The sequence below is a fragment of the Megalobrama amblycephala genome, linkage group LG23 (genome assembly GCF_018812025.1).
Source record: "Megalobrama amblycephala isolate DHTTF-2021 linkage group LG23, ASM1881202v1, whole genome shotgun sequence".
Lineage (NCBI taxonomy): Eukaryota > Metazoa > Chordata > Actinopteri > Cypriniformes > Xenocyprididae > Megalobrama > Megalobrama amblycephala.
Genome location: NC_063066.1, coordinates 4,427,703 through 4,450,135, shown reverse-complemented (window position 1 = coordinate 4,450,135; position 22,433 = coordinate 4,427,703). Strand labels below are relative to the sequence as shown.

The 22,433-nt window shown below is 39.9% G+C and overlaps 1 protein-coding gene across 2 annotated transcripts in view; it reads left to right on the top strand.

Annotated features, from left to right (window-relative positions):
* Positions 1 to 22,433, top strand: part of slit3 (slit homolog 3 (Drosophila)) — a 216,629-nt gene that overhangs the window by 121,665 nt on the left and 72,531 nt on the right. For both annotated transcript variants that reach the window (XM_048175935.1, XM_048175934.1), the window contains exons 6-10: positions 5,686 to 5,757; positions 14,869 to 14,940; positions 17,707 to 17,870; positions 19,599 to 19,743; positions 21,996 to 22,067. In XM_048175935.1, the coding sequence (XP_048031892.1) occupies positions 5,686 to 5,757; positions 14,869 to 14,940; positions 17,707 to 17,870; positions 19,599 to 19,743; positions 21,996 to 22,067 (525 nt within the window). The remainder of the gene's footprint in view (positions 1 to 5,685; positions 5,758 to 14,868; positions 14,941 to 17,706; positions 17,871 to 19,598; positions 19,744 to 21,995; positions 22,068 to 22,433) is intronic.

The window sequence follows — 22,433 nt, the reverse complement described above, 5'->3', positions numbered from 1 at the left end:
CAATCAAAAGTTTGCCAGCTCTGGGAATCACTTTCTCAGGACACCCCTCCACACTGAAAATGCCCTTCTGTTCGACTAGGACAAGAGACTAGAGAAGATGAGACCAGATAAATTTATACATTGAGACCAGATGAAATGAGACAATACGGAATGAATCAATATGAGACCAGATGAAATTAGACAATTTGAGAAAACATGAGACCAAATGACATGAGAGAATATGAGACAAAAGGAGACCAGATGAAATGAGAGAATGAGAGACAAAATGAGACCAGACTAAATGAAACGATATGAGACCTTCCGAAATGAGCCAATGCAAAATGAAACAATATGAGACAAATTGAGATCAGATGAAATGAGAGAATGAGAGACAAAATGAGACCAGATGAAATGAAACAATATGAGACCTGACGAAATGAGACAATAAGACGATACAAAATTAAACAATATGAGGTGAATTGAGACCTGATGAAATAAAACAAAATGAAATGAGACAAAATGAGACCTGATGAAATGAAATGATATGAGACCAGATGAAGTGATACAAAATGAGACCTGACGAAATGAGACAAAATGAGACCTGATGAAATGAGACAAGATGAAATGAGACAAAGTGAGACCTGACAAAATGAGACCTGACGAAATGAGACAAGATGAAATGAGACAAAATGAGACTTGATGAAATGAGACAAAATGAGACCTGATGAAATGAGACAAGATGAAATGAGACAAAATGAGACCTGATGAAATGAGACAAGATGAAATGAGACAAAATGAGACTTGATGAAATGAGACAAAATGAGACCTGACGAAATGAGACAAAATGAGACCTGACGAAATGAGACAAGATGAAATTAGACAAAATGAGACCTGATGAAATGAGACAAAATGAGACCTAACGAAATGACACAAAATGAGACCTGACGAAATGAGACTCTGATGAAAATATTAGAAAAAGATTAGGTGAGATGAATTGAGAAGAAGAGAGAAGATGAAATGAGGTAAGGTGAAGTAAAACAGGAAGAGATGGGAAGACAGAAGAGAAATAAAGAGACTAAATTAGATGAGATGTGATGGAAAAGAGGAAGAACATTAGACTGGAGGACAAGGTTAAATATGATGAGAGAAAGTAAGATAAGTCAAGAAGTGATGAGATGAAATGATAAAAGGATGAGCAGAGATGAGGACATACAAATAAGATCCACTGAAGAAATGGAGATGATATTAGAAGTGAATATACAAAGTGAGATGAGAGAAGACATGAGACAAAAGAGATTCAACAAGGTGAGGCAGGACTGGAAGAGAAGTGAGGAAGAGAGACAAGGCTGGATGAGATGAGATGAGATGAGATGAGATGAGATGAGATGAGATGAGATGAGATGAGATGAGATGAGATGAGACCAAGTGAAACAAAACCAGTAGAGACAAGAAGATGCAAGGCATCAGCAGACACAAATCTTCAAACCACACTTGATTTGGTGGCCATGAAAGGTCACGTACTGTATATCTGTTACCACTGTAGACTGAGTATGAGATTCATATTTCGAAGCTCTGATCAAGCATCGTCCTGGCTGTACTGACGGTCAGTTCTGAGTCATTTGCTGTGTTAGCTATCGAGCGTGAATGAAATACGGTCATGCGGCTGCTGGTTAGCGTCACCGACTCTGACAGATTAATAGTCTAGTCAAGGGAAGGAAGACCCATATCTGTTTCTTTCTCCCGTTCACTCCAGATGGGACACTGGCAGGACGAGAGCTCTAAAGTGCCAATACGGCTCATGACGGAGATGATTAAAGGCCAATGTAATTAGAGCAGGGAAATTAAAACTGGGACTTTCATTACCCACCACTACCGTGTCCCACCTCTCCAAACAATCACCAAACACGCAGATATTCACACATACGCTCGAATATGTACATTCAAGAGAGCTATTCGCCCTTTACTATACTCAGTATTATCATTGTTGAACGTCTCTTGCACACGATAACAATGACTTCCTCTAGAGATCAATTCCACATGTTCAGATAATACAGACAGTTGTGGCTCTGAAATCGGATGAGCTATGTTTGAGTTCTGTGCCAAGTATTCACAATATCACTAGTTCACTGTATTAATTGCCAGTGGAATTTTCTATGTTCTGATTATTATAATTAACTGTGAAGAAGTAGCTTTTTGTTTTTGGAGTGCTTTTCATCATTCTATTGTAGAAAATCCAGAAGGTTTCAATCACTGAGTATAGAAAAATTATAGTCCAAGGCACTTCTTGTAATATGAATGCTAAAAAGCCTTTCTTTTAAAGCATTTATTTTTATCAGAATATGTGATTTATGCAAAAAACGACTGCTTGAAATAATGACAAACTCTGTTGTCATCCATTCCCCCCATCTGAGGCAGTCTGGTCTGCCTCAGCGGTCTAACAGCGCTCGTCAATGTCAAAATGATTGAGATGGCCAATCAAATCAAAGTAGGCGGGGTTTACTGTTTACAGAAGCAGAGTGTGAATTTCAGCTTGAAGCGCCAGTTTAACGTTGAGAGTGAGGTAAGATGTAAATAGTGAAACATTTAATACATGTGAACTGTTTTGCTATAGAAATGTTAAACAACCGACAGTAACATCCAGTAATGCAAACTACTCAACTTTTTTCTCAAATATGACCATTTTGAATTGAAAATATGCATATACGTTTTACATTTTCGACATATTAGGCATACAATAAAAGTAGGCTACATGTGTGCACATTTTAATGCCAATTAATGCAAATATTATTTGCGAATAGTTAAAAATGATTATTTCTCAACTAGAAATATAGCTGCAAGCAGCGATGGCGGGCCCAAGCCCGGTTGCACCGCCAACCCGGTGGCTTCGGGGCAACTGTTCACAGTGGGCAAGAAGCATTTAAAAGGGGTAAACATAAAAGGACTATGTCAAAGTTATTTGAATACACCACATTTACTGCAGCAGCTGGTGCCCATTTGATCACAAACCACAACAACCACATTCATAAGATTTTGATGAATTTAGATGAATTTCATGTCATAAGAAAGTCATAAGTCAATTTCAAATGAGTGCAGAATATCATTCTAATCTGCCATGTCTGTTTTTCTCAGACAACCTCCATAAAAATTCCAGAGCAAATTATATACTGTTATTTTCTCAAACTCCACAGTGGTCTGAGAAATCTAATCCAGTCTAATGCGAATGTCTGTGATTGGTGATGTTGTATAATCCTAACACTTCTCTTCATGTGTTTTTAGACCTCCCTGAACTATCATTTGTGCACCAGTCTTATGCTCCAAAAGCATGCTTTCAATTAATTTCAATAAAAGATGAAAAAAATAAAATTAAAAAAAAATTAAATAATAGAGTCAAATCACAGAACCTGCAAAGACGATTTTAATATCAGTCTCAGGTAATAGTAGGGTACATGTCTACATTTTTCTGCTCACTTATGCAAGTTTATTTTAAACAGCCACTTTTATAAAATCAAGTGAAATTTACTTAAATAGTGATTTTTAATAAATTTGCAAATATTATTTGCGAATAGTTAAAAATGATTATTTCTCTACTAGAATTAGACCTAGAATTTCCTTCACTGTTCTGTTTCTTCATGATTTATTTGTCCCACCAATGTTCAAGACATGTTACAGCTCTGGGCTGTACACAAAAATAATTAGACCAGTGTACCCTGATTTATGAACACATGACTGTTATGAGCCACTTCTTTTTAGTGTAGCCTAATTCTTGAACAGATGAGCCAATACTTTTAATGAATTGCTCAAAAAGTTGAGTTAAGTGGTTTGAATCAGTTTAAGAAATCCTTCACTGTATTGAATTGATCAGAGTGGTTAATAAATCAACCCCTGACTCTCTTAATGAACTAGTTATTTTCAATATCAAAATGAAGCAAGTTTTGTTTCAGCATCATTACAAACTGATTGTCATTACAAGGTGTCATAATTTAGGTTTTTTGTTTTTGTAAAAAAATAATATCATATATATGTGTGTACACATAAAATGTATAGTATATAATATAATTGTTGTTCAAGCTGTTACTGCCATTTTTTTTTTTTTTTTTTTTTTAAATCAGTAAGCCACCAGAGGCTGAAATTGAAATTGCAAATTGAAAATACGCCCATTGGAAATGCATCAATTTTGCAAAAACTTGTCTCATTCTTTAAAGAGGGTGCGGTATGTTTGGACAGAAGACAAGTTCTTCATTAAACTCATAAAAGACAAAAGTATTACGGGACTACTGGGTTCCAAACAACAAAGAAATGCCACAATTTGAATTTATCAAAACCTCAAAGCAGATAGGAGGGAGAAACACCCAAATACACCTCATCCATGGCCTCTCCCAAGTTTAAGGGGCTTTCCTTGCCATAAAGGGGCTTTCCTTGGATAACATGCCTACGTCTCCTTTGATTAAAAATAATAATGGCTAGTGCAGTGGCTGGGATACACGTAAACCTACCAACATCCATTACCATGATCTTTGGAATGACGTTTTAAAAAGACGTTTTAGTCGCATAACATTGGTTAATAAAAACACTGTAATTTCGCAATCGATATTTAAAAAATATCGCAAAAGTTTTGAGCAAATCTGTAATGGAAACACGGCTAGTGATTTCACTACAAATGTAACGCATTCACAGTTTTGTTCTCAAAGGAAGTGTTTCTTTAAAGTCGTAATATATTCGGGTGAAAAATAGACATTGTAAAAGACAAACATTTGACTTTTGCATATAAAGGTTTTCACAGTGATTGTAATGCATCTGCAGTGGTTGGATGCCATACAGTCTGTCCCATCAGCAATTATGGAGACAGATGCCTGTCTTTTAGAATAGGAGGGATGAATGAAAGAAACACCAGAGATGCTCCGTTCTTCTTTATTACCCATCTCTAAAGACGCAAAGTCACAGTGTCTGTCACGGGTCAGATGTCACAGCAGCCCCGTTTGCTGAACAAACGATTTAAGAAAAGCGCTTAGATTCCTTGTGTTTTATTCAAGCCTCTTTCAGATCCATCTCTTTTAAGAACGCAAAGAGGGAGGGGTAAATAGGCAGAAGGAGGGGCGGATAGCAAAGTCTGCAAATTAAAGTAAAAGGAAAAAGAAGCGAATAGGAAGAAGTGCCCCTCGCGTCTGCCCGTCCAGCTCCGTGACCCCAGCTGATTTACGAACCCCTTCCTTTAATGAAATTGTTTCTTTGACAGAGCCGGTAAAAGCTTGTAATGGATTGGCTGCTCTAATGTAATGAAATTACTCCCATTCTGACTTTAAAAAAAGAAGAAGAGGGGGGCGGACGAGTGGGCTGGGGGGAGAAAATGCAATTAATATTTACAGAGAACTGACAGACGGGGTGGGCTGTGCACTATAGCCAGCCTCTCATTCTCTTTCTCTCTCTTACCTCTCTTTGCCCCCACACTCAGCAGTGTGGCGAGAGAGAGAGAGAGGACGAGATAGGAGGAGGTTATAGCCAGACAGGCCACTTTTAGCCAGCTGGTCCTTTATCCCGACTGCGGTGAGGAGAGCAGAGTAGATATGAGATGCCCGTGTGTGTGTGTGTGTGTGTCTACCTCCCTCCCGCAGCCCCCACCTCTCCTCCTCCTCCCTCCCTCCCTCCCTCCCCTCAGCCCCCACCCGCTCGTCTGCAGACCTGCCGCTGACTTCTGTCTCTCATCTGCAGGCAACTGGACAGCAACCACATCAGCTGCATCGAAGATGGAGCCTTCCGAGCCCTGCGCGATTTGGAGATACTGTGAGTCCCCCTCCCGCCTCCTCTGCGGGGTTCTCTCTTCTCTCCTCACCTCTGCTGTCCTTTCCACTAACTCTGTCTGTGTGTTTCTTGATTGTTCTTGAAGGACAAACTGTGTTGCGTTGTGGACCTGTGGCGCATAGTCTGGTCCGGTCCGACACCGTGGCGTTTAGCATGCGATCGCCCCGTGCGACAGCTAAAGTTGCTCGTTTGTCATTGTGCTGCATCGTTGCCGCCAGAAAAAGTGTTCTGACTTTTCTGGGTGCGCGTTAAAAAAAAACGCCGGCGTGCCGTGTGTTTTTGGTCTAGAACGTCTGTGGAATTGCGTTTCCTACTTTCCTAAACCGTGCGTTAGACTCACTTTGACGCTCAAATCTCTGTTGCGTTCACCTTCATCACTCACAAGAGCAGGTTTAGTCAGAGTTCATAGCAAATGCTTTGATAGCACACATTTGATGCGTTTAAGTGAGTTTATTTTTATTCCTTGGGTATCCCCCGGATCGTCCCAGAGAGGATGTGAGGCAGGAAGCGGGAGGGGGTCTAACCGGCGCATCTCCATCAAGCCAATTGGCAGGGCGCTAAGTGCCAACCTCATCCTCCAAATGAGCGCCGCTCACTGGGGACCCGGAGCCAAACCACCCCCTCCATTAATTCCTGGCTCCAGAGGACATGGCGGTTACATCGTTGTTAGACAGGTTTTTCCGGCAGTGTTAGCAAGGTGAAAGGAGAATCAAAGAAGGAAAAAGATCTTTCGTTTTTTTGTCCTGTGTCCTCATGACCAGAGCAGAAAATGACCTTATAAAACAGGAGCCCGAGAGCAGGAAAGTATGAGTAAGTCGGGAATCAATTTTCATTAATAATACAGAACCTCCCTAGATTCTGCCAAAGACCTTTGGGACCTCGGCAAGCCAAGGAGAGCAGTGGTACATGAATACACATCACTTTCCTGCTGATTGAGCCATCTCTCCACCCCTCTGGAGAGGCTGCAACACACAGGACTGCAAATGACACTGTATCATGGCTAAATAACCCCATGCGCAGTAATCAAGCTCAACCTTACATCCGTGTTCTCCAGTAGCAGATTCAACATTCTGCTAACTGACCATTACGGGTATGCTATAGGGCCAGTTTGTAAGAATTTGACACCTCTAGGTAATTGATGGGAAAATTAAGTGTTGGCTTGTGCTGTGCGGTGATTTAGCCGCAAGTGATAATGCTTTGAGTCTCAATGTGAGGATAATGATTTCCAGCGTGAGATATATTGCAACCCAGACTAACCTTTGTCTTACGCCTGATCTTTCTGAATAGCAGCACAGCTGATTGAGAGCCATGTCTTGTATCACCAAAGAGTATGATGAATGAGATTATTGTGATGTTTATTTATAGGCTTGTGGTGGAGTTTTAAAGGGTTAGTTCACCCAAAAAAGAAATTTCTGTCATTAATTACTCACCCTCATGTCGTTCCACACCCGTAAGAACACAAATTAAGATATTTTTGATGAAATCCAAGAGGTTTTTTTATCCCCTATAGAAAGCAAAATAATTACCGTCATTCAAGACATCGTTAAAATAGTCAACATGACTACAATGGATCAACCTTAATATTATGAAGTGATTGAGAATAAATTTTGTGCGCCAAAACAAAACAAAAATAATGACTTTATTCTACAATTTCATTCTCCTACACTGTTTATGTTCAGGTTCTACGTCCGAACGCCGACTCATTATTGGCCGGCTCACACGCATGCGTCGTGCTGCTCATGTGAACAGCGTCGGCCAATAACGAGTCGGCCTTTTGACGTAGAAACTGGAAGTGCTGAACATAAACGGTGTAGGAGAATGACAGGGGAGAGAAGAAATTGTTGAACAAAGTCATTATTTTTGTTTTGTTTTGGCGCACAAAAAGTATTCTCGTCGCTTCATAACATTAAGGTTGAACCTCTGCAGTCACGTCGACTGTTTTAACAATGTCTTACTAGTTTTCTGGACCTTGAATGAGGTAATTTCTTTGCTTTCTATGGGAGATAAAAAAAAAAAAACGCTCAGATTTCATCAAAATATCTCAATTTGTGTTCCGAAGATGAACGAAGGTCTTACGGGCGTGGAACGACATGAGGGTGAGTAATTACCGAAATTTTGACTTTAAGTGTTCATTTATGCTTTTAGAAATGTCCAGGGGTTGTAGATGTCACATGTTCCAAAACACTGTTGGATTATGGGAATTCAGGGCAAGCGTGTTTTAATGTAGATTAGTGACATCTGGAGATATAAATGAAAGAACGAGTGATAAACATTTAAAAAATGTGATGTTAATGTGTGTTTTTGCAATTCAGAGCACACTTAAGGTGTAATTTAAGGGTCATATTAAATGCATTGTTTGAGTGTGTTGTGTTAAGCATAACTCCAGAGGCCAACTGAATCTTTTAATCTCAATGATCGTTAAAGACCTATTAAAATAGATGGTGCACTGCGACATAATTGAGAGATTCGAGCGTCCCGTCATTCGCTGTTGGGTTGCGTGATCACTGTAGAATTTTGGTGATCACTATAAACAGTGACTTAAAAAAAAAAAATCGCAAAGCAGGGAGCTATTTAAACACTTCCATCGGGTTTGGAGATGGTGATCAGAGTGGAGATTAGACAGAGCAGTTCGTGGCTAACCCTCCTCCACAACTAAATGACTGCCAGTGATTTAACGCCTGCCAAACTACACAGAATTAATGATCGGCCCTTTCTGCTGATGAATTGTAATTTATATTTAACATAACTGCGCTAATGACTGAACTAATGACTTCAAAGCTATCTCGGACATTTTCTCACATAGGACGTGACTTGCATCCCAATGAGCTGAAGGAAGTGCGGTAGGCGGCACATTGATGTGTTCTCCATCTGCAGAGCACCTAGACCTGCCTTTAAGAAGCATTATTTTCCATTTAATACTTAGGTACCGCTTGCTCTTGCTCTCATTCTTTGTTCTGATCACTATGAATATACACCTAATCAAGCCATTTTATATTTACATTCTCGCTTTAAATATGTAGGTTAGATGGATTGTGCATTATAAACTATCCATCTTATCTAAGTTTTATTAGATTCATGAAATTGTAGTTGGTGCATAACTAAGAACATTGGTAGTTTCACATTTCTAATTTCCACAGACAAATCAAATCAAATTTTAAATATAATATAAATGAGATTTCATGTGGCGTAAGAATAACTGAATATTTTTCATGGGTATATGCCTCAAACTCAATTTTCATGCACACCATGGTCAAATATACAGAATTTTTTTTTTTTTGGTTAAGGGAGTTCAAAAATAGTTAATAAGCCAAGTAATTCAGGTGAAATGAAAATTCGCTTTTTAAAAATAATGAATGAAGGCATGATCTGAGTGTTAAATAAACTTTAAACCTTTCTTAAGTAGAACAAAAACTAAAATTTGACTAAAAAATGCTGTGTTAAAAACAACCTAAGTTGCGATTGGGTAGTTTTTTTTAACCCAACTATTGTTTAAAAATGACTATATGGCTGGCTTAAAATGAACCCAAAATTAAAAATCAGACACACTGATTACTGGAGGCAGCAATAATAATCAAAAGGTAATAAGCAATTTAATAAATGTTTATTGTTTAATTATTATTCATTTGACTTATTTATAAATGTCAATTTCCAACATATTTTGGGTTAATTTTAAGCAAGTAATACAGTCATTTTTAAACAATAGTTGAGTTAAATAAAACTACCCAATCGCTGGGTTTGTCCATTTTCAACCCAACTTGGGTTGTTTTTAACCCAGCATTTTTAAGAGTGTATAATTCAAAATATGTAAATTCAGTTATGCTGCATAAGCCAAAAAACCCAAAGATTGTTTAATTGGTCAAGTATTCAAGCTGATTAATTTCTAGCAGTGTTACGTTGAGCATATTTTGTTCTGTTCTTATTGTGTTAAGAACACGATGAGAACGCCTCATGTAATCTGTTTCAAATTATGCTTAGAGCAATATGGATGCGCTTTATGTTTTTTTTTTTTTTTTTTTTTTTTTATGCCTTTAAACACTTGGCTCTTTTGTGGAATCTTTCCAAATATTTTATTATCATCCTTCAGGGCTATTTTGTGAAATGTGGTTTAAATGTGAGAAGGGAATTTTTAGTATTGTGAGAAAGAGGTTTTTGGAATCTCCCCATATACCCCACTCAGTTTTGTCTACACACATACTGCACTCTCACAAGCGCTGGAGCCTCTGCATATTTTATAACCACTTTTGTACAGAAAATTCTGGCTCTGAATCAAATGTCAAATCATGTGAAATTTTTTGCCCCGCTGTGTCATTTTTTTATGAGCAGGAAAGTGCCGAGACATTTCCGTGCCATCTCCTGAAGGTGACTTTCCTTCCTATGCATTGATAAGAAGGCCCAAATTTTCACATTACCACTGTCCTATCCTCCTGCCAAATGCTGTCATTTGTCAATGTGTGCACGGCACATTTTTCTCGACAGCTTGGCATGGACCTTGCTGGTCGAACTAAAGTGAGTTTAGCATGATAGCATGGGCACCGTGCCCCAAAGGGACGACTTCACAGCTCACCACTCCTTACTATGGCCTCGCCAAAGCCATCCTCCGCCTTTAAATCCACAGATGTGTTCCTAATCACGAGTGCCGTTTTAATGAGGGTTTCACATTTTTATTTAAAGAGACTAGCTTGTAGTACTATGGCATGCCACGCAATACCGACCAGGGTAAACCTTCTGAGTATTTGCAATGTGTTGTCAGATTGTGTAAGTGAGTGTGAAGAGGCGGATTATTAATCCTGGGTACAAAATGGCATTCCGTCAGGATCAAGAACTTGGAAATATGCTGATTTGGAGAGGCTATTGCATTTCTGTGGTTACGTTGACGTCCCAGGATTGTTTTGGAGGGAGGCAAGTGGGCGTTTGATCGAAACCTAAATATATTACGAATGAAAAATCGTGTATTTCATATGGAAGGTTTGAGAAATATAATTTTCTTATGGTTAGGGCTTATGGTTTGGCAGTTTCCTACCTTCATAATGTCATTTTCTCAAAGCAAGACCTTTTGAATGTTCCTCTTGGCAACGATATCACTGAGCTTTGCTCTTTTCGGCCCTTGCCGCCCTTTATCCTAATCATTTCTAACCCCTGTGCTCCCGTAAAAAACATTAGCTCTTTTCAGATTTAACAAATGTCCTCTAGCTGGTGCAGTTGGTCCCACTTTGGGAAATTGGGAGAGCAGATTCCCTTGAATCAGATATTCCATGCATCTTTAATTTCTAACACGGGTTCGCCTCCCTCTGGACAAATCAGTCTTACTTCTGCAAGGCCTGATTGAAAGGTTGTCTTTAGTCAATAGATGAGTCTTTATGTGACAGACAACAGGCAGGCGGAGGGAGAAAGGGCAAGCTGATGGCTAAATGAGAGGATGGATTAGGGGAGTGGAGGGGGAGAGAGCTGTCATTAGCTCACAAACAGCACTTTCAAGCACAGGAAATTGCCTTGCCACCAGACATGGCCCCATTGCGTTATCTTCGTGTGGTCTACGCCAAAGCTCGGGGAGATGAGGAGGGGGCGGGCTGGAAATCGTGAGTTTCAGCAGTCGGACCCTTGCGCACAATTAATCATTCGCTCCTGGATGGCCAGAGCGAGGAGGGAGGCCGACGGAACAGCTTAGATTCAATCTGTCCTCATTTGCGCTATAATGGCCTCATCAATGGCAGGGGAATCGTGTCTGTTTTCGGTGTAGTACCTGTTCTTTTTGCCTCTCCTCCCATCCTCTGCTCCATTGAGAGATGGAGTGCCTTTTTTATGTTTCATGTATACATAGACACTTGGACATAAACCACATGGATGGGATTATGAGCCGAGATCATGTTATTTCTCTGTTTATCCTCACTGAGTTTATTTGAATTAGCGGAATAACATCTGATTGCGGCTTTGTGCTGTAACTGAACTTACAATGCTAAGTTAAACAATGGCGAAAATTTCCATCCTTCAGTATGCACATGAATTCCATCACACTGCAACAAGTGGAGCCTAAGCGCTCATAATGAAATTACGCTCCATCTGGAGGCACTTTAATCATTTGTTTTGACTTGAGGGCCTGACGCAAGGATGCCCTGTAAACGGTTGCTCGGATGGACGCTTGCATTGCAAACTCACAATTGTGCTGCAGTTTCCCATGGAACCATGACAACATCACAGACATGTTGGCTCACATCTAGTTTCCAAGAGAGTAAGTGAACGGTAGTCGTATGTAGAACTTGTGTATTCCCAACTCTATACACTTTCTAACAGTAGCCCCTCTTCAAATGCGCTCGACTTCATGCCACATGAAAGAAAATATGGATTGAAAAGATAAAAAAAAGTTTAGCAAAACACCATAATTTGTCCCATTTATCTCAAGAATGTGATTTAGAACAAGCATCAGTTAACAGGTACACACTCACAGGAAGAGCATTGCCTTTCCTCAAACCTGTCATGTCAAATAACGTATCTTTGACCCCTGATTTCTCAGTTTTGCAAGTGAATGGCACCAAGTCAGATGCCGGGAGCACTTCAGTTATTTCCCTGCATCCACCAAAACAACCTCTCTCTTATTTTCTTATTTCAAAATGTCCTGGCTCTGAAAATGCTGCTGTCTTTTGGGAGTGAAGTATCCAGAGACCCTCTCCAAGTCCCTCTAATGACGGCCCGAAGAAAGCCTAAGAGCACTTAAGACCCCACTGTCAAGCTTTTTGCGACTGTGGGAAAGCTTTCTTGATTTAGAAAAGAGAAGCAAAAAGAAAACGTGCCCCTCTGAGAGGGTCTGAAGACTAAGCGTTGTGAGCAGTTAACAGCCTCCTGGTTCTGTTGACGCCTGCATCAATAGAGCTTTAAATAAAATCATAAAGTTTCACAGTCAAGCTGTAGAGTTTGGTATTTGTCAGATCCCGCATTGATTTCATTTAATTTCAGCTTGGATGCACTTTCTCAGGAGTCACTGTGGATGCGGTACTTCCCCCTGCAGCACGTTGATTTTGCTTAACACATTTTTGATTTATGGTCAACTACAAGGCGACACAGGCGGAATGACTTAATATTGCTGGCGATGAAGACAAAGGAATTTTAAAGACTCAAGGTGATCTTCAATTATCACAAGTGGCTTTAGCAAGAGTCGCTCATGCTGCGCTGTTATTTGCTCAGATCCCACGCTGCAGCAGTGGGCGGCCCTCTGCAGTGCAGAGGGCTGGATAAAGGGAAGACTGACAGTCTTCTATTTCTACAATGGGCTCTACTTTAAGGCCCTTGGTCTAGTGTTCATCGTTTTTTGTAGTAAAGCTTAACTCGAGTCAGTCGTGTCCATATTAACAGGTGCAGTCTAACCGCTGAGACACCGAAGGTCATCGCTCTGGAGCATGGAACATGTCAGGTTTAAGCCGACTTAACGTGACTACGATGCCCAGTCCTGCTCCAGCATTTTCAAATTACGATTGCATGAATGAAATCTATATGAGATTATTTTTACTCATGGCTTCTAATCCTGGAAACCGGATGGCTGAAATATGAATGAGCCAGCGAGCACTACCACAGCAAGCACAAGCTGTTCGGCGCTCTCTGTGGATCCTCTTCCCTCTTTAATAGTCCTCCTTCAGTTCTCAGTCTTGTCTTCATTTTTTGTTCTTTTCTTAACTTACATCACCTAACTTTGGAGGATGCTCCCAGAAGAGAGTGAAGGTTTTACAGATAGGACTGAGTCCTTCCTGGGCAAATTGCTTTTTCCCTTGGTGATGGTTTGGTATTACAGGCTTTTACCAGGGCGTTCCTCCCTTAGGCTTGCCCAGAGCTTCTTCTATTTACATCTCTATAGAGCAGCAGAGAACAGCGATGAAACCTCAGTGGCCTTGACAAGAGGATCGCTTTCTGGTGCGGATTTGGTCAACTCCTCACGAGGGTGATTCCTTCACCCTGTGTGTAATTTGTGTGGAATTTTCTGTGTGTCTGTGTAGAATAACAATAATTTTCCATTCCATTTAGTTAGTTTTCTTCTTTCCCTCACTCATAATAAAGTGTTCCACCACAGATCAGAGCCAAAATCAATATTCAGATATCATTTAAAGTCCCACAAGAATGTTATATTTTAGAGGGATTAGTTTTCCTCTTATTTGTGCAGTTTTATAGTACCCACTTTCAAAAAATTGGACACGGGCTGGGAAATTTCCATTGGTCGAAATTGTAAGTCTGATCTCTCAAATGGTAAATAATGTAAATAGCTTGTTTGTTCACCACAGTGTTTAGAATGAACTACCTGGCCTTGAATAAAAAGCAAGACCAGGAGCTGGTCTGATAAGTTAACAGGCAATGAGATCAAAGCCAAAATCATTGGGAGTATTTGTTTTCCAGTAGCTCAAACAGTAGAGCATGGCGCTAGCAAATAGTTCATGGGTTCAATTTCCAGGTAATGCATAAATTGAATGCATGCAATGTAAGTCACTTTAGATAAAAGCGTCTGCCAAATGCATAAATGTACAATGTAAATCATGGATTCACTGTAAACTCAAGGGGGGCCTTTAGAGAATTCACTCCAAAAACTGGCTGTCATTAAACCTTTCATTAGAAGGAACACTCAGACCCCAAACCCGAGCTGTAAACTGAGTTGGCGTAGTCGGCGGGATTCTGCAGTTTCTCCCCACCAAGCAGGAACCATTAAAATCCTAAATTGAGAAATTCCAGACCATTTTCCAAGAGGTGGAGGTACAGGAGGCTGTGTGTTCTGCATGTGTGTGATAGGTTTGGGGGTTATGGGGTGGGATGGATTGATTACAAGATTAGGTCAGCTAAGTAGTGCTAATCAGAACTGTGGCTGGTATGACAGGAAACAGAGAGGTCTGCCGTCCATAATTACAAGTGTGCACATCATCGATGATATCATGCTTTTGCAGCCCATTACACACTCATGTGAACACACACTACTCACAGTGTGACTTTCTTATTTTAAAATGTATCTAACTAATTCTCTTTTTATTTTTTACTCTAAGGCGCATGACCTGGTCTTTATTGTCAAATGTTATCTGGAGTCACTCGCTTTTTCTAACATTTGTTCTCTCTCTTTTTTCTTTCTAGCACTCTCAACAACAACAACATCACCCTCATCCCACTGTCAAGCTTCAACCACATGCCCAAGCTGCGGACACTGTGAGTACTGAGAAGCTTCTTGTCCACTTCATGGTATTACTACCAGGGCTTGACATTAACTTTTTTGCTCACCAGCCTATGTGGCTAGTGGTTTTCCAAAGTTACTCAGCATTTTCATTTGACATTGATACCATGGGCAAAAACTGCCATATAGGGAATTTGTAATATTATCTCATAATTTGGCAGCAGGTATATTAGGCTGCTGTCACTTTAAGACCTGATGCACGGATCCATTATATCCTGTTGCGTTTTCTCTCTCAACTGGTTACGTTCACTTACAACATAACTGACTATATTTACGTGAATACTCACCAAGACCAGCATTTTGATCATTTTATTTTGTGTGTATTTGACTGTTTAAGCGCAATAAGTAGCGAAAAAGAACTCAATTTAGTACTCAGAGGCGGCTTTATGTGCGCATTTTGGGTGTGAGAACAAAATCTGCGGGAATTAGTAAAATTATGCACAATCCCACAGTGAAATTCAAGCCCTGTAACACCAACAATATTCATCCAGAGCAAATGAAACAAGTGAGTGAGGGGAGGCGGGTTTGTGTGTCGATTCGCTGTTGGAGAGATGAGAGAGAGAGAAAGCGCAGCTGGTATCATGTATCTATTCTGCGGAAAATGAGCATCTGTTTCAGATATGTATCGAAAAAACAATATTTATGACAAAACAATGTTAAACTTAGTTTATTATTTCAGATGCCTTTTTAAAAGACTACAATTGAAAAATGTATATATTATATATTAAATTCAACCTGCCTATATGGCTATACAGTAGGAGTGACTGCGTTACACGCCAATGCTGAAATCCACCCGCATTTGACAAATGTAATGTCGAGCCCTGATTACTACGAATGCTACACCATCAGACATTTATATACTGTCTACATTTAGTGACGTTAATACTACATCTTAACTCTTTTTTTGAGGATTTGCTGCTTGATTGGAGCCTCTCTCCAGGCTCTGTGGTGACGCCGTGCCAGTTATCAGAGCGGTGGTCTGTTTGTGCAGCAGACATTGTCTTGGTTGAACATTTTGAGATGGCTATAATACACAGATGCCTGTGTTGCACTGTCAGACCCAAACCACAATTGATATAAATAATTACACAGTCCCCAAATCTCGCATGAATCATTTCCTGCTGTGGCCGACCTACGATATTAACGCGACTCAGAGATGCTTTTGTTGTTATTCGAGTGTGGTCATTCTTCTCTGAACTTTGGGTCTAGTAGAGAGATAAATAAAGAAATATGTCAAGAGTAAGCACTAGTTTCATTTCTTGAGAGCTTGAATCTCTGTCTGAAATACAAGGTTTTAGGGTTATCGTGACCCTGGCGCACATTTTCGGAGATTCCTCCTTCGATCAGTCATTTCTTTTTCTATCTATATCTCCTCCTTCCTCCGTCATGGCCGCCGAGCGTTCTCCCTGGAGTCATCCATAGCTCGAGCTCCACAGCCGAGCAGTCTGGCCTCCCTCCCATCAGTCAGCCCATCAGACAGGCCAGCCCCCTCATGCGGGATTGAATTTGCTGATGCTCGGATGGCCAGGCGCGTTGCTCCCTGGGCAGTATTGAATTATCCACAGCGAGGCTTTGGTTGCTACCCAGTTCCTTTGGATTGAATTTTCTGTCTCTAATATCCCTGATATATCTGTATTGAATTTGTTGCTCGTAAAAACAACTTATTAAATCAAATGTTTAGAGATGCTGGTAATCCGTTTAGTAGGATGGTGGTTTGGCTCCAGGTTTCTGATGAAATAGTCCAGTTCACCTCACCTTTCCCCCACCACCTCCACTTCGCATCCCCTTCTACAGACGTACTATCTTTGTGCATTCAATTAGATCAAATGATATCACCGCATGATGCTTGCCATTCAATAACTCAGACAAATGAAAAGCACTCCCACCGCTAGGCAAGTAGTCATTTTCCGTGTATCACGGTCGATAGGGTGTGTGTGCATGTAGAGCTGCCCCATTGTGTCCGTCCACGGCTCATCCCATGCGTAGCTGAGGCAGCCGAGGCTCCTTCTCCCCATGTCATCCATCTCTGTAATCCCACTCATCTGTAATTAATCCGCAAAGACAGGGGGCCAGATACTGGATTTGTAATGGGAAAAGCTCTATTAAAACCGTCGCCCCCATGCTGAAATTGTCAATGAGCAGGTTTTTGTCCCCCTAACTGGATTCAGCTTGTTATTTCATTTACAGACAGTGGTGACCGATATAGCTGCGCCTTTTGATTTGCTGACACCACTTTTTCTTTGAACTGTGTCTCTCGTCCCCTTTGTGTAAAGGCCCTTGAGAGATTTATATTAAGATGTTATTGGGAATTGTGCCATATTGTCGAAGACCTTGATGAAATGAGGGTGCATGCTCTGGGGATTTGCGAGTGGTTTCCTGTGGTCTCGGTGGAGATGGTACTATCATCTGTACAATAGAAATACCCTTGTCACTTTAATTCTGACGTGTTATTCCGAGTCTGCATTACTGAAACTTTATAGAGATTCTCCCTATGAATACTTACTTGATCTCAGCAGCTATTTCCTTCCTCTTTTGCATTTAAATGCCATATCACAGATGGAATATGACACGAAGTGTGTGGTAAACATTTCTCTTCTGATGTTGTCTTCAAAGAGCTATTTCCTGACAATTCTCAGGAATCATCCACTCCAGTATTCATGCTAAACATACAAACCTCCTCTGACCTTTATTCGATACTGTCTCACTATCTGTCCCTCATTATTCTCTCTCTCTCTCTCCAGTCGCCTGCACTCCAACAACCTGCACTGCGACTGCCACCTGTCCTGGCTCTCTGATTGGCTGCGGCAGAGAAGGGGGCTGGCCCCTTTCACACAGTGCATGGCCCCCGCCCATATGAGAGGTCTCAATGTCCCTGATGTTCAAAAGAGAGAATTTGTGTGCACAGGTATGGCACGGTATTTACTTACTCTTTCACAATGTCCTTCTTTTCACTCCTAACTCTAATGTCAGTTTCCACATCTGTCTGGGTAAATCTTATAACTACTAAAAAAAAAAAAAAAAGAGAGAAATTTTATGATTATATTTATATTATAGACTATATTTATCATATTTTGCAAGAAAATTAAGGACCATAATTTTGTGTTTTGTTTTTTGCATTTTTTGCATTCAGTCCAGGAAATTCTTTCATGACATATATTCCTCTGACATACTTTTTTTTTCACATTATAGTACTGACAGTAATAGGAGAAGTGTTGTGAGAATAATTTTAGCTAAATAAATAATAAATCTTAATGGTCTTTAAAGGGTTAGTTCACCCAAAAATGAAAATAATGTCATTTATTACTCACCCTCATGCCGTTCCACACCCGTAAGACCTTTGTTCATCTTCGGAACACAAATTAAGATATTTTAGTTGAAATCCGATGGCTCCATGAGGCCTCCATAGGGAGCAATGACACTTCCTCTCTCAAGATCCATAAAGGTACTAAAAACATATTTAAATCAGTTCATGTGAGTACAGTGGTTCAATATTAGTATTATAAAGCGACGGGAATATTTTTGGAGCGCCAATTCAAAACACTGGCCGATTTCAAAACACTGCTTCATGAAGCATCGGAGCATAAATGAATCAGTGTGTCGAATCATGATTCAGATCGCGTGTCAAACCGCCAACGGCTGAAATCACGTGACTTTGGCGCTCCGAACAGCAGATTCGACACACTGATTCATCTGTGCTCCGAAGCTTCCTGAAGCAGTGTTTTGAAATCGGCCATCACTAAATAAGTCGTTATTTAGTTTTTTTTGCCGCTCCAAAAATATTCTCGTCGCTTTATAATATTAATATTGAACCACTGTACTCACATGAACTGATTTAAATATGTTTTTAGTACCTTTATGGATCTTGAGAGAAGAAGTGTCATTGCTGCCTATGCAGGCCTCACAGAGCCATCGGATTTCAGCAAAAATATCTTAATTTGTGTTCTGAAGATTAACGAAGGTCTTACGGGTGTGGAACGGCATGAGGGTAAGTAATAAATGACATAATTTTCATTTTTGGGTGAACTAACCCTTTAAATAGGGTTCATTTTCTATACAAAAAAAAAAAAAAAAATCTAATAATAATTAATGTGCAAATATTGTCTATTTATTGCAAGTAACCACTGAGGGCCTTTTCATTGTGTTGTTTTATAAAGCCACTCAATACATTCTGTATCTTAATGGACCTTTGGGTTTCATTGGTGAAAAAGTTCACGTTCAGCTCTTGTTAATTAAGCCCCCTTTTCCTCCCCCTCTGATTAATCAACTGATGAATATACTCCAACACAAACACAAAACACGCTGCAAGAAAAGCGTTGCTTAATTAAGCTGCAAAGGAAGACAATAAAACAACAGGGAGCCCGTTCTTGCTGATTATGTACTGTATTAAAAGCTATTTTCACCCGTCTCGACTCATGCTGTTATTTGAACTAATGCTAAATTTCATAGTCCTGAATGGAAGCTACATGACAGTTATAACTACTATCAGAAAGCATGTGTTTCAATTCATATTTGACTCAAAGTGGTGTTAATGTTCCCCGTGATCTCCATTTCTTTTCTTGTGTCATTAAACCTTGTTGCCTTTAGTCAATTTTCCTCCTGATATGTTATTTTTCCATCTTTTTCTCCACCCCAGGTCCTACTCAGTCGGAGCCAAGGTCATGTGCTCCCCAGGTGTCCGTCTGCCCTGCCGACTGCACCTGCAACAACAACATCGTAGACTGCCGTAGAAAAGGCCTGACGGAGATTCCTGCCAACCTGCCTGAAGGAATTGTGGAAATGTATGGATTCCACTCTATTTTCCCTTCTCTATTTGTGTCAAATCTGCCAGGGTGATAAGCACTTACCGCTGGTATTGTCTGTGCAGTGATCTGCCTTCTTCCTCTTGTCATATAACAAAGGCCATTAGCAGTGCGGTGTAGCTGCCTCATTAGCGAGTGCGTTAACGCTGTGCTGCAGTTGCAGATAGATCTTGCTCAGTGCTACTGGAGGTCTACCAGTCTGTCTGCTGGGTTTAGGCAAGTACTGTAGATAACCAGTTAAGGATCAAAATGAGGCAAGTTATACTGAGTTTGATCTAATGTCCAGGAAAGCCAAGTGTCTTATTAGCAGATTCAAGCGGTGCTTAACCAAAGTTGTCTGTGATATAAATACTAAGTATATACTTCATAATTACTCTTACACCAAGACTTTCGTAGTTGATATGACATTTCACAACAGCAAAAGCCAGTATGCTAATGAGTGCACCCCGTTATTAGCTGTTACAAGTTACTATTCAAGTAAATGGTTAGAAATAAAATAAAGAACAAAGAGCTTGGAACAGTCTATTAGGTTGCATTTAAACTGCATAAAACTGTTTCACATTACATTTACATTTATACCTCACCAAGATGTGTGTATTAATCAAGACCTGGAATTGAGTTGGTTCTCGGTGCTGCCAATACTGTAGAAGAATACTTATTTTAGTACCCCAAATATGGACATTTCTACACAGTCTTGCAAGGAAACGCTCTTCCGAATGTTCATTTTAACTTCATTTAGAGGTATATTCTCTAAAGCCTTCGTTGTCTTTGATGACTGTGGCTTTTAATGTGATTTGGTTACTTTTTTTTTTTTTAAAGCAGCTATTAGATTAATGTTATTGTCAATTTTTCTGCCTATTAATTTTTTTATATGACCTTTGCAGTATTGCGCTGTCTATGTTAGCTTGTGTAATGTTAATGTTAGCATATTAATCTTAGCTTTCTGAGTAAAAAGCAATCAAATTAATGTAATTCATACAGCACTGCCATTTAAAACATCTGACCTTGTTGTTGTTCCAGCTACTTCTGTATTCACTGTCCTTCAAATACAAGAGAACATCTAAAAGAGGTTTTGCGGTATACTCCAAAAAACAAGGACGTTTTGGTTGTGCATGGGAAATTTGCAAGGCCGACGTTTCCATTGTGCGAATAGGCTGGGATGTTGTGTTTAATGACCATATAGCGATGCAGCAGATTGCTCACACATATGCATACTGTTACAAAGAAAACACAAGTTTTTCAATGTGCTTTGGCTGTCTTACCTCAGGCTGTTTGAATGTTCTCGTGCTTTGGACAATGTCCATATTGTCTTGGTCAGGGTATTTGGTATCCATATTGATTCAGAGATCCTTGTTTGCACTAAAGGACAGGTAGGTAATTGCCCTGATATGTGCTGTTCCTCGCCGTTGTTGTTATGTCAATAGTGTATGACCTTTGCATAATAAATGGATATGCAGGCTAGGACACATTAGCCCAAACGAGCCCATGGCCAAAAACAAATTGGGCTAATGAAATGATGTATAACCTGGAGCATGCAGTAGAGCTGCGCTTATTTCTCAGGGACTTGTTTTCAGTGCACTCTTATCCCAATGAGCCAAAACACAAATTGAACACTTAATGTACAGGCTGCCATAAAGCATTAGATAGCTTTCTCTGTAGACCTCCTGAAGGAGCATTAAGCACCAGCAAGACTCTCAAAAATGAAAGGTTCTTCAAAGAAAGAGTCCTTTAAGGCACTTTAGGTTCAACAAATCAAAAACAATTTTCACTGAATCGGGTTCTTGCTCTGTGGTTCTAGAGCGATTTTAAATAATAAAAGCAGAAATGATAAATAGTAGATAAATGAAATTATTCTAAATAAAAATGTATTATGTTGTTCAGATCTGGTTATGTTTTTTTATAGCATGAATATAAAGATGGTTACATGAACTAAAGTTATTTGTTGAACTTAAAATCAGGCTTTTTTATTTTAATTGGAATGTTTAATTTTTAAAAGTGGGACACACCTACACATGCTTTCAGACTCTGAGAAATGAATTACCAACAGATCTGTGTTGAGAGGAATAAATGTAATATGTACATGTACATTTGTGAAACACCTACAGGAATATTACATTGTTGTCTTTTCTGTGCTGTGCCATATTTGTTTTGTAATTGTATTATTTACAATTTCTAATGTAATGGAAAAGTCAGTGTTGTATAACAAAACGTATCCATCTGTTCCTGTGTAGCCGTCTGGAGCAGAACATGATCAAGAGCATCCCAGCAGGAGCGTTCTCCACATACAAGAAGCTAAAGAGAATGTAAGATCTTTCTCACACAACAAAACAAACACATACAAAGTTCTGTCATGAAACTCTAGATGGCGCAGGCTGATCTTTAGGTCTTTAACTCAACCTGCATGCAATCACATCATTCTCTATAGGGCACAGCTGACTGGTTCCTGCTGTATCAGTAGCCAATGAGCTTGCTGCTCAACCTTCAAATACTTGGTTAGCATTTGCCTTAGCAGTGCAGCATGCTTTCAGAAACCCTTCTCCTTCCTCAGCTCCACCTGTATAGATCTGCTATGGGTAAATCATGTATGCTATTGTACAGCAGCATGTCTTACTTGCTCACAGCAGCATGTCATGTATGAATTGGCAATAGCAAGTCATGTACAGCAGCAG